Source organism: Parus major, chromosome 3, assembly GCF_001522545.3.
Source record: "Parus major isolate Abel chromosome 3, Parus_major1.1, whole genome shotgun sequence".
NCBI classification, from domain to species: Eukaryota; Metazoa; Chordata; class Aves; order Passeriformes; family Paridae; genus Parus; species Parus major.
In genome coordinates, this window is record NC_031770.1 from 49,358,053 (window position 1) to 49,371,669 (window position 13,617).

The following is a 13,617-nucleotide window of genomic DNA, read 5'->3' on the forward strand; positions in this document are numbered from 1 at the left end:
ACCCTCCTTCCACATGGACAAAAACAAGTAGGTGTCTTACAATTGTGTTTAAGCTTATGTACTGCCTACTGTGACATGCAGACCAGAACAAAATTAAGTAGCAAGTAAGCCATAAATAAGTTAGAATGTTAACTTAAAATTTGAAAAGGTAAAATCAGTTTAATTGGCCCTGCCTCTACACAAACACATCCTAGTGCTACGTCCCATCTACTAAATACTAGAAGTGTGTGAGAAATAGGAAACAAAACACCTACAAGGATTAGGTGACTTACATTGGATTACACTGCACATACTTCCCAGTTCAACTGAGACTAATCAGCCAAGACCATATTTCATTACACATTCATTTTTGAAAAGGTTTTCTTTTCAACTTGTACTTAATTACCCTTAAACTGAATGGCTAAGAATTAACAAATAACCATACAAACCTGACCCAATTTGTTTTTCTGCATGAATTTGAGCAGTGCCATACAAAGTAATCCAGGCATGCTCAACTCCACTGCATTTGAGTCAGAATAACAGAAAACAGAAGCCATACCTGTGCAAGTAAGGCTTAAAATCCTTCCACACACTCTGTATTCTGACTGTGGCTCATGCTCCATTCTTTACATCAGCTCTTGGAGTAAAAGGTTAATAGTACTGCATCTTATGGCAAGAGAAGTTGAAAAGTGTTACCATGACATTCGTTCTTACCTTATCTTCCTCTAGTTTCTGCCTTCGCTTTTCCTCTACGGCAGCTCGCCTTCTCTCTTCCTTTAGTCTCTGCTCTTCTAGCTTCTTTCTGCGTTCCTCTAGGTGTTTTTCATAATGTTGCCGTGCTCTCTCTTCTCGTTCTAGCCAGACGGTTTCTCTTGCAGCTATGAGAAAAACGATAAATAGAAGTATTAACTTGTTTTTTGCAATGAAATCTTTATTACATTTTGAATAACCAAGGTAAATGGAAAACCTTTTGAACTCTCTCTCTTCAGGCACACATAATATCCTTAACTCTCCTCATGTATTAAAATATACCCTGACCACACACTGATTTAATTTAATCTCAATTTACTTATTATGACTTACTAACAGTTATTTGAGCATACAGCTTCTTCACAGAAGAAAGGATTTTTTGCTAGTTTATAATGCCTAAATACTGAAGTTAGATGTATGTGAACAAACTTCTATTATACAAACAATGATAATTCTCTGTACTATTTTACTGAAAAAAATAATAAAAAGAAATTATAATAAAACATACAACATATAATAAAATATATTAATATAAATAAAAATATAATCAAAATATCACAACTTTCACCTTTATTGATTGATACAGATCTCTTATGATAGAAGCAGCTGGGATGACAATTCTAGCACCTGGACCAACAGAAGGAAGGAACTTACCCACCAAATACTAAAGGTAAACATTAATATGCCACATAATTCCACTTATGCACAGCTTCAAACAACATGTTTCAGAAGAACTAATCAAGAAGACCAATTTTCCTTCCTATCAGGGTCTGAATTTTCATGAATTTTGTAGAATGCAGGCTCAGACTGCAGTCCACATGAAACTATTGATATAATGAAACCATTTCACCTGCATGCTGAAAGCCTCAATTCCATAGGAACAATTACATTAAAGCTGGAAAGTACAAACAAAAGTCACAGCCCAATCCATTTTCGATTCCATTCCTTAATACAATCAATACATTTCAACACAGCCATGTGATAGAAGGACAAAAAATTAGAGCATAAAAACAAGATTTAGAAATTGAGCCCTAGACATGCTGTTAAGTACCTTCTGCTTGTTTGCAAACTAGTAATGCTGGATTAGATTACAAAGCAACATAATTAAAGCTGTGTTTCTGGCACTTCTGAAGTGAGTAACAGAGCAAGAGAAAACAAGGTCTATCAAGAAAGAGACAGTCCAATATCAAGAGACACATCAGACTTCAAACCGATTAATTTTACACTGGAATTAACTAATGTAGTGTGGAAGATGTTAGCTACAAACCATGAATGTTTCTTGTTAGGAAATAATTTTTGTTGTTTCTTTCCCCAACCAACCCCCCACCCCCCAACTTTGCAGGGGTTTTAGGCTGTGAGGGAAGGAGGAGCATGCCCTAAATGTCAAAGCCTTTATTTTCTGTTTATCAATGTGAAACAAAGAATGTGCCCCCAGATTTTCTGTCCCTGCTTCTGTCTCTTCACTTCAGTCCTATTTCTTCTGGTTTACTGCCTACAGAAAGGCAGGTCAGTCCAGCACCATGCTTTCTCAGTCTGCCTTTTGAACCCACCTCAGATGGACAGCTTACCTGAGCCAAAATCCTACAGATTTTGTCACACTTTCCAGCCTTTATCTTTTCTGACTTTACCGCACTGACCTCAGCAAGGGCTTTCTCCTCTGACCGCTCTTTCACCTTTGCTCACTGCCAGCTCTGCACTGAGGCTGGGATTGCCCCTTGCCGCATTAGCACTAAAATGGATCGGTGATGCTTTAACCATACCTAAAAATGGGACATTACACAGAAGTGGCTGACTGAACGAATTAGAAGGTGAACTTCAGAGCTGTAATTAAAGGTGAAGTTAATGTGAGATTCTCTAAGGCGACCTTTCCCCAGTAACCATGTTCTGAGGGACATTTATCACGGAAATTTTTCAACTGGTCTTCCTAAAAATTGTTTTCTTGTCTTATAAACCCTTTTAACATTCAAATTCTCCAAGGAGGTCCCAAAATTATTCATATGCTAGGGTCAATGATTTCTAGATTCTATGGAGCTTTTTTCTGTTGGATAAAGTTCTGCCCCCAAGCACCAGGAAAGAACATAGACCAGAAGGAATTTACTCACAGAAAAAAATTGTAATTTTCACTGATGTTATTAATTTGCCCATGATCACTTTCAAATGCGAGAGGACTCTGCATGATAATGTGATCTTTAAAATACTATTTCAATGCTGATGCATTGTAAGTATTAAGAGTTTAATGAATTTAGCCAACTTGAAACTCAGACATATTCTAAGAACTAAGATTAATCACTCTTCATTTAAGGAAGTGTGCTAAGTCAAAAAGCAGTATTACCATCTTTTGTTCTCAACACCAGAAACTAAATGAATCATGTGTCCTTGTCAGGATCATAATTCTGATTTAAAAAAGATCAGTCTTCAAGCAGGATTAGTGTAGATAAAACATGCACAGAAGTGAGACTTAAAACAGTGTTCTCAAGGATCAGGGACCAAGATACTGCTAAGTAATAAAAAGGAAATTCTTCGTTTTTTGGTAAGTCACTGCCTAAGGCTACCAGAATGAAACCCATTTTAAAATCCCAGTTATTTTTCCTGTTCAAATCAAAAATCAAAAACACATTTTGATTTTTCCAGTGAGGGAGGATCTGGTCTATGTTCTGGAACCAAAGACTAACTGGCGTGGAACAACTTTCACCTCTACTACTAAATTTCTACCCTCCAAAATGGTGACAACACCTAATCAGTACATGCAGAAAAGCCCATGGACCTTCCCTGCCAATTCCCAAACCTTGTCTGGGAAGCAGTAAGCAGACAGCTAGTTGGATGGAGCCAACACCCTGCCAGGTTCCATTATAACAGCTTTAGAGCAGGAATAATTAAGTTTTAGCACCAGGGAATGCTCTTCAGCACTGCTAATTTGGCAGTACAGATACAATCAGTACGGCAGATAAGGGTAAAGACTGCATGATGAAAAAGCAGCAGTTTTAAGTAATGTTTTTCAGTTTGACCAGGCCATCTACCATGGTTGCCTTCATTAACAATTGAGTTCCAACATATCTGTGTCTCAGCAGCCAGTGCCAGAACACAGCTGCTCAGCCTGACACATGGAAAGTGCCAAACTGGAGCCAGAGTGTGACAGTTCCTTCTCTCTGGCCTCTGGGAACAGACCCACTTGACAGCTATCACCTTCACCTACCACTGCCTCTCTTGGGATTTCTGTCTTGCGCAGTCCAAGAGGGTTGGTCTCACATGGAGAGATGTGCTATCTGTATTTTAAAGGACAGATATTAACTTTTACATGTAAGCCCTGTGGGAAAGAGCACTAGTGGGAAGAGCACAAAAATGAAAACATGGATACTAAAGAGACAATTACAAGCATTACATAGAAAATCCAGTAAGATCACCCTAATAATCCTTTAAAGGTCTGAATATGCATATTGACAACACACACGACCAAATGGTCAAGAAAATAAAAAAAATTGAACCAAAAAGTCTCCCCTGAAATAGATACAACTTTAGACATGCAAAATGAACTGCACAGAAAAAAGTCAAAGAATTTATATTTTTTAATTGTTGGGATGGCATTTCAAAAGCAATGCCTTTCCTACAGTGAAGGAACTGAAACAACCATTCCTTCTTGATGGTGTGATCTGCTGTTTGTGTCCCTGTGTATCTTCTGTGTTATCTAAAGAAGGGTCCAAAACAAAACATGTATATACTAAAGGTGATAGGGGCATTTTTGTAGAAGCTTCTTTAATCTTTTCAATTAGGTGGCTCAACATGATCCTCAGGAAATAGCAGATACCAACAGACCCAGCACATATATGCTATACACATCCAGACAACAAAAATTACAGCATTTTCTACTCTCTAAACTCTCATAAAAACAAGACTTAGACACCCAAATGTGATAAGTAGGATAAGACTGATAAAATACTATTTCCAGGTGCAAGCAAATCGGCGAGAGTTCAGACCCCACTTTACCACAGGAAAGCCAAACCTATCACAGCACAGTGGAAATAGAAAAAAAAACTTGAGAGTAAAAAAAAAAAAAGGGGGGGGGAGAAAAATGGTCTTAAATGAACTCTCCTTTAACATCAAAATATTGCCCAATGAAGAAACATAATCCTTATTAAACTAGTACTCCACATGTTCTTAACAGAAGGGTCAAACAACTTAATTTTCGTGGAAAGACTGATAACATGACCTCCAGGAGTTCAAGTTGCTGAAAGTACAACGCAAAATTACTACCAGCTCTATACCTAAAGAATTGAACACTGTCCTTTCCTTTTTTTAAGAGCAAAGAATAATTTTACTTGAGGTAGGACTGAAATTCTCAACTTCTGTTTAAATAGAAGTTTTTGCTAAACCTAACAGATCCCCTGAATCAAAAAGAAAGGAATTAAGTTTAAATCCAACCTAATTCTACTGAAAAAAAATTCCCTCCTTCAGTTCTTTACTGTTGCATGGCTGATGTCCCAGTATTAACAAAATCCAACTTTAATTTTTAGCAAGACACATTTATGTAACAATATTATACAACTTAATGGTTAAGAGAGACAGCTTAGGAATTTCTCTGCTGTGGTTCACACCACATGAGTGACTGATTATCTAGGTTCTGCACTGAAAAAAAGAGAAAATAAAGTTGTATGCTGTTGTAAAAATCATTGCTTTGCTGTACTGGAAAACAAATCTCAAGAGATAGCTCCCAAATCATAGCAGACAAACATACAGATGAAAGTAAAATGTGATTTTCAATTTTCTTGTTAGTTCAAAATCATTCTTTAAGCATGAACACACCATATTCTCAGTACAACAAAGGGACTGCAGAACTCTCCCAACTTGGAAATGAAGAATTCCACATCAACTTATAAAAACTCCTGATGTTGCTTTTAAAACACATCACACAAAATGACGCATTTCTTCTCAACATTAGTCATGTCCTTCTGATAACAAATACTCATTTATCAATAGCAAGAAAAATCAGAGTTGAGCAAATTCAGGGAAAGCATCTCTCTCTGCATTTGAGTACAGCACTGTTATTTTACAAGGATGAAACCTGAGGAAAAAAAAAACAAATTCAAGACATGGAATTATCATCTGTAAAAAATTAATTAAAATGGGCCAGTAACATCCATTTGCTCTGAAATCTGAAGAAACTAAGCCTACACATACCATCAACCTCAACTCAAGGAGCAGCTTTTCAGGGATTATCAAACATCCTGTCATGTTACCCCCTTGAGCAAGCCAAAACTAAAGCTTTCCTTTTCCCCTCCAAAACAATCCTAGTGATTCATACATGGCTGCAGCAATGTTTTAAGGTGCTGTAAAGAAGGGAGGATATAAATGCTGTCAAGACCTAGGTGACAATTAATCATGGCTCTTCAGGTTAGAAAAAGCAACATAATTCTGGCTGGAATTATAGTTCAATAAACTTTCAGAAGTTAGAAATGGGAAATAAAGAACTTCTGTTTTTCAAGTTCTAAGAACAACTCAGCATTGAAAGAAATCAGAGTAAACATACAGAAAAGAGGAAATACTTGTATTTCCCAACCTCACAATTACCACAGAACTTTGTGGCAGTCAAACACAAAGATTGTTCAGAAAGACGCCAATCTGGCTTCACATAATTCTTAATTCTCTCACCACCATACACAGTACACTGCCCATCAGTAGTCACTTGTTAAGCAGCCTTCACTAGTTACTTCAACTGTGCCATACACATGCAGGCACAGGTGATGTAAGATACTGAGCACACCTATTTGACACCTACTAAAGGTTTGATCTAAAAAAGGTACCCCAAGTTTACATTAAAAAAATTCAAACAATACATTGGCAACATATTCTTCAATTCTATTTTATGGTGTTCAGCATTTTAATCTTAATTGGTAATATGTTCTAAAACTTAAAAATTCCATTTACACCAGCAAAGCTCTCTTGCATGATTTCAGAATAAAACCTACTTTCATTCACATTCATAGAACAGGTGAGAGATATAGTGCTGATGAACTAAAAGATCTACTTTAAAGATATGGTAGCATATCTAAAATGACACTATTGCATATCTAGAACTATCATTTTGCTGGCTGCCCCTAAAAGTAAACTGGCAAGAACAGTGCATGCAAACCACAGTCCATTAAAAACAAACAAGCAAAAATCAGAGGGCCTTACCTAGCTGTTTTTCTCGCTCTTCTCTCCGTTCTCTGGCAAGCCGTTGCCTGTCATCAACCTTTAGTACTGTTGGATGATCTACAAATGGAGAAAGAGGAATATTAGGCACATAGCATAGAATCAAATACCACCAAACCCAAACTTTTGGGAAAATAGCTGTTAAAGAACTCTGATTGTTCTGTAAAAATAGATTATGTTTTCAGAAATCCATCTTATTTTAAAAAACCCAGAAAACTGATCATTAGAATGCATTCATATTTTCTAAGATGTAAAATATTTCCAAAGAACAGACTAAGATGTAACTGTGAATACCCAGCAAGACTACTGCTTGTGAAAGCCCAGGAAGAAGCTTTATTTTGTTTCCAAGCCTAAAATAACAACTGCCAGAGAGCATTCTGAAAAAATACTGTTTATTATTCCATAATATCTCTCCAAAATGCATCCATAGGAAAGTCTATTCTAATCAAGCATTGTCTTCCCCTTGATACTGCCTCAGAACAACCAATCAGCCCTATAGCATGACACAAGAACCTCAGCACCCAGGCAAAACAGACTGGATCAAAACACTGGTGTTGCTGAGTAGTTCTAAAGTAGTTCTGGCTGAGCCTCTGGAAACAGCATGATATTGATTTCAAAAGACGTTTCTGTGCACATATGTTAAAAACTCTGGCAAATTTATTAAAGGCAGTGAGGCATCACATGCATGGACTGGTATAACGTGTCAAGTAAGATCAGAGCTTTAACTATTCTTGTAAATTAAAATTTAACTACATGAGTACTTCACAGCTATCTGCAATTGGTTCACAGCAGTAAGACTGAGGATAATATGGAAAACCTGTGTCAGAGCCCAGGTTTGACTTTAAAATTCAGGTTTGGTTGGAAAACATCACTTGCTCAATGATGGTTCTGGAAGACAGCAAAGTGCTGAACAGCTAGCATCCGACTTCCAGTCTCAGCAATGGAGCTGTTCCAGACAAAGGGAACAAAATCCAAGTTAGCAATTCATCTCAGCATGCTGCCAAAACTAATTTCCTACTCAGCCTGTTCTGTTAAACCTGGAAAGCTCTTAATTTTACGCTTTTTTTTCAGTAGCACTGAAAAGGTCTGCTTTGCATAAGAACACAATAAATAGAAAACCCACAGGAAAATAAAAAAGATTTCTGGGTATAAATAAATGGTCTGATTTAGTTTAGTATTGAGGGGAACTCTGTTTTTAAGTGTTTTAAGATAAAGAACTACCTAGAATACTGTCACTGTGAAAGCTCACAGGACATCAGAGCCTTTTCACTAACATGTAAGCAGCTTGTAAAAACATGTCGAGACAGCCTACTCATGTACAGGCTGCATACCTATGAAAAAGTTATTAGCAAACTTTTGGGTCCTAAATCTGAGGGTAAATATATTTGCGAAATAAGTCCCTGAAGTGAGGCTGTGCTAGACTAATTTTGAATAGTTATTTGAATTAGGTTAAAAAAAATAATAATAATGTTCATTTCATCCTCCAACAGAGGATTCTGCATAAGCATGACAGGATTTCTTGGGCGAACCAGCTCACCAACAGCTATGTACACTTTAATTACTCTTGAACTCCAGTCAGTGAAAAACTATTATCTCAACAACTGTCAGACTAGAGCCCCAATTAAGAGTGTTAATAGCAAGGCAAAGTAACAGCTGCGAGGAGAAAACCCATTGCACGCCTGGCAGGGAGAACCTTCAAACACGACAGCCCCAATGAAAGGCGCACCAAGCGAAAAAGTCACCAGCAAAGACAAAGGTAATCCATCAGCCAGTTACAGGTCAGAGAACTTTCATGTTGGCTGACTAGCTCACAGTGCTGCCATTCACAACACTATGCTCAGCCACGCCATGGCAGAGCTTTGCCCACTGCACGGTGTACATCTGCACTTGGCTGATGTTCAGCAGCGCGCTGACTCACACGCAGCCCCTTCAGCACACAGACACGGGTCAAAAGGGTAATAATATTCCTTCCCTCTGGTGACTGGCACACAAGATTCACAAAACATGAATTTCTGTGGCATGAGTAATTAGTGCTTGCGGAATAAAGCACATTTTCCCTGGAAAACAAGGATTCCCTTCAAGGGCTGTCAGCAGAGTCAATGTAACATTGAGTTGACAGAAAATGATGAGACACTAGGGGAAAATGTAGAAACCTGCTTCTTTCAGAACATCCTTCCAGTTGTTTTTTTTTTTTTTTCCCTTTCTTGAGAAGAGAGATTTCCCTATTGGGGAGAGGCAAGAATTCTTCAAAGAGGCAGGAGGGTTACATGGACAGGCAAACTGAAAAGGTCTCCCTTAAGAATTCCTAATTATAAGCAATGGAAGGAATAAAATAAATTTTTTAAGTTGCCCTCTGCCACTCTGTTCGAAGATACCCAATTATTTTTTCCATATCACACACCTGATAGTGTTCACACAAGAACAGCCCCTCTCCCAGCACCCCAGGATGTTAGAACAATCCTAAAGAATTCACATTAAGTTGCAGGCTATGCAGAGTGTGTCTCTTCAGTAACAAGCGATTTTGCATACATTTGGGATCACAAAGAGCTAAATCAATATTAGCACAAAGATGAGGGTAACACCTTTGTAGCAGACCATCATTGCATTTGCTCTGCTAGAAGCTGGAGTGCATATTATGAGTGTAAGTCTTACACTGATAATTAAAATGTCTTCTCTAAGTCTTCAAAATGATCCTTCATAGTTTGGCTACAACCCCAAGCTCCAGCATTTGCCTTGATTCCAGATGTTCTGCTGGCACCCCCAGTGCAGAATGTCAATAGCTTCAAACTGTGGCAAAACAAGAGAGCTCACAGGGACTGCTCCCCATAGTATTTCTCATGTCCCTACTCTTTAAAAATCCACCAGGCAAATACCTGGGGGATTGACATTTCTTCTCATTCAGTAGGAACACCAGGACAAACAAATGAAGTTCCTTGTACTCTCTTCTGCTCATATTTGTCATCAGAACATAAGCTTTAAGCTACTGTGAAAGGAAGTGGGAAACATGTCAGCTGCAACGAATCCTGCAAGAATTTCTCATTTTATAGAGAAATAATTGCCAACTGGGCATATGCAAAGCCTAAGAGACAGCACTCCAGGAAGGCCCACATGCTACTTTGGAAGTTGCAGTCTGGTTATGCTGCAATATGTGGGAACTCTCACACAACAACCTACTTCCTTTCACTTATGTAACAGGCATGGAATTAAGCATTTGTATGATAGGGATATTTGGAGAATAAACAAGACATAGCTCTACACAGGATAAATTAATTTTGTACCTGCTGCTGGAAATTAAGCCTCTAAATTGCATATAAAAACAGTATATGTCCATATATTTAGAACATTTAGTGCATGTTCAGAATCCATTTTAGTAAGTTAATGGTTAATTTTGAAATCTTGGAAGTTGTGAACAGTATTTTGCAGAAATTCAGCACTGAAACATCAACAGCTTTTTGTCCCTAATGATGGTAACAATAGGAAGAAACAAGTTTTAAAGTCTTCTATAGAACTAAGACTCTACAAATTCTTAAGTAAAATTAATATTTGTAGAAATTAAGTTCCTAAATTAACAATTGTCATATATACTTTGTAAATGTGACCAGTTATTATGGCTCATGCTATCAGCTCCACTCTGCCTCCCCTCGCTCCAGCCCTAAGAATTTTGGATTCCTTTCTACACACGAGCATAAATGAAGGGCACATTGGAATAGCTAGGACATGCTCCTGAGCAATGAAAACTGGATTAGACTATTGCAGAATAAAGCAAGCATTGAACACTGTCCAACACAAAGAGTTGTGGAAAGAGGTAATATAACCTCTATTTTCTCCTCCTTTTCCCACTGCCCATCTGACTGAGAGCAGCTGTGATTGCTTTGCTTTGTGGAGGACCCAGAGTGCCTGGCAGAGAAGGCATGGGGTGATCTGAACGCAGACAGTGCTGGGGTTCCTCCCCTCTGGGAATGCAAACCAAAGGCACCCCCTTTGGGGATAGGGAAGTGTCTGCCAGTACAAAACATCCCTGAGCTGCCAAGCTGTCAAGGATTTGGAAAGGGGGATGTTACAGTGGGCACAGTCCTCAGCAACACAAGCACCTCTGATTTCCCAGGTATCTAAGCAAAATCACTATTAACTGTACAGTTTAATCTGGGGTACCTGAATTGCAACACAAGCAGATTTTAGTTATTTAAGTCCTGTTCCGGATCTTGGTCTAAGCACGCAAGTGGAACAGACCCATGACACCAAGGACTTTATTAAGCTTTTTAGTACATACATTTTCAACTGTGTAAGTGAATTAAATCCACACAATGTACCCATGAGGTGTGGTGAAGTAATGAGAAACATCTGCCCACTGTATAGAGCGTGGTAGAGAATATGGCATGCTTTGTGGTAAGAGAGGAAACGCCTGAATTGAGGCACATTTATATAAAGCTGCAAATCTTCACCTACAGCACATAATTCCTGTTCAAGCACAGATGCAAATACAGTGGCTTCTGTATTGTCTTTTCTCACTTCCCAACCCTCATTCCTAAGCTATTCTAAAATATAAGTAGATTTTCCCAGTTTTGCTTCTTTGCAAACAATCACATATTCCAGCCTATCTAAACATGAACAACCACTGATATCAGTTTTGTCTGAAACAGTAAGTGAGGTACAAAAGCAACAAACTTTAGTAGTTCCTGTGGCAACAGCTGTTTTCCATACACCATTGAGGCAAACAGCCTTAAAACATGGAGCATGTGGAATGGTGTACCTGGTTTAGTTCCAGCATTGCTTTGTCCTGAAGTGACTTTCTTATCTTGCGTTTCAGAACCTTCAGTTGCTAAAAAAAAGAAGAAAAGAAGGTATTAAATAACCATTTCACTTAGTAATAGGTCACTCACCTTCTTATAATGAAACTTAAATATTGCTGGACTCTCTTTAAAATCAGAGTGTTCCAAGATTTCACCTTAATGCCATTCTACATAATTTTGCATAGAAAAAAACCCCAAATACTACACAGAAAGTATTTAAGCCACAATACAAGTTCCCAATTCAAGTTGAGGAGAGAGACACAAGATTTCATTTTAACACTGTGTTTTAATAAGACTTATAAGATGATTTGCAGAACCCAGGTTTCTCAAGGTATGGTACAAGATACTGGTAAAAACTTCTTTACAAATTACTAACACACCCATAATTCAGGACTGAAGAGAAGACTATTAATGACCCAAATGAAATCTACCTAAGGAGACATTCTGATTGTTTGCAACAGACTTTTGATGAGGCCCTACCAACATAGAACAAGATCTAATTCTGGAGCTCTGAATGCCCTTTCAACAACCCTTTATAAAGAAAAAAAACAAAACCAGAAGATTCATTACTATTATTCAAATCAAAACCATATCCTTGGTTCAGCAGCTACTGCTAACTAAAAAACAAGCCAAGAAATTAGATGCCATGATTTTTTCATCTTACTACTCATCTTTGTATCCAGCAGTTCCACTACAGGAGTGATGGAGTGCAGAACACACCGATCTGGGAACAGCCTAAAGGCAGATTGTAAGAATTCTAAGAAGCCTTCCAAAAACAGCTTGAAAGTATTTGCAAGCAAGGATAAAAAGACAGTTATAAATAAAGCTTAGGGGATGAAAGACACTGATTCATTTGAACAAAAATATCACTAGAAATGAAAGTTGGAAAAAAACCCTGATTACTCCAGATTTAAAAGCTAAACAGGCATTACTGTATTAGATCCCCTTTAGGAAACATAATTAAAACAAATTTTCCTCAGAAGGCTCCAAGCAATTTCGTATGCATGTCAGCTTTAACAATACACAGTCAGCATTTAGTACCTCATTGAGATCACTCCCGTCATGGCCATGAACAAGTCTCTTTCTTTGCGTACCTCCTTCCACAGGCATGTTTCAGGATTAACTTAAAGGGGAAAAGGTAGCAGGAAGAACCTGCATATTACATGTACTATAGTGTTTTTTTCAGGGGGAAGGTGCATGAGGGAAATAAAAATATTTGTTAGAAATGTTTAGTGTTCAAGAGCAATGTTTTGCCAAGAGCAGTATTCAAAAATCATGTTGTCTCACCAAAAAAATTGTGTGAAACCTTAAATAAATGTCAGATATTCCTCTTCCTGGATGCCTGTATTAAGTCTTTTGCAATCAATAGAAATAACCACTGTTGAACTTAACAAATACTGATTCCAAATGACAAGAAGAACTGTAACACCTTAAAAGCAGCTCAACACAAGATTTAAGTATTTGCCACTTTAAAGGATTCATACAAAAGATTAGTGTGACTTATGGGCAGATGGATTGATTTTTGCAAGATAATTTGAGCACCACTGAATGCTTGTACCACCAGGCTTGGTAGGCTCTACCATTATGAAAATCCATTCCTGGTGCTGGAGCAAGTCCAGAGAAAGCCAAGAGAGCTGGTGCAGTGTCTGGAGCAGAAGTGCTCTGAGGAGCAGGGGAGGGAGCTGCGGGTGTTTAGCCTGGAGAAAGGGAGGCTCAGGGGAATATCACTCTGCAACGTCCTGGAAGGAGCTTGTAACCAGGTGGGGGTCAGCTGCTTCTCCCAGAACTAGAAGCAAAACCATGAGGAGGAAATGGCCTCAGGTTGAGCCAGGGGAGTTTTAGACTGGATATTAGGAAAATATTCTTCAGAGTACTCAGGCATTGGAACAGGCTGCCCAGGCAAGTGGCGGAA

At 38.2% G+C, this 13,617-nt stretch overlaps 1 protein-coding gene across 7 annotated transcripts in view; it reads right to left on the minus strand.

Moving 5' to 3' along the window:
* The window catches only part of MAP7 (microtubule associated protein 7), a 97,016-nt gene that overhangs the window by 34,982 nt on the left and 48,417 nt on the right, over nucleotides 1–13,617 (minus strand). For all 7 annotated transcript variants that reach the window (XM_033512706.1, XM_033512705.1, XM_033512704.1 and 4 more), the window contains exons 2-4: nucleotides 11,666–11,734; nucleotides 6,898–6,975; nucleotides 694–857 (exon numbers count right to left, since the gene is read on the minus strand). In XM_033512706.1, the coding sequence (XP_033368597.1) occupies nucleotides 694–857; nucleotides 6,898–6,975; nucleotides 11,666–11,734 (311 nt within the window). The remainder of the gene's footprint in view (nucleotides 1–693; nucleotides 858–6,897; nucleotides 6,976–11,665; nucleotides 11,735–13,617) is intronic.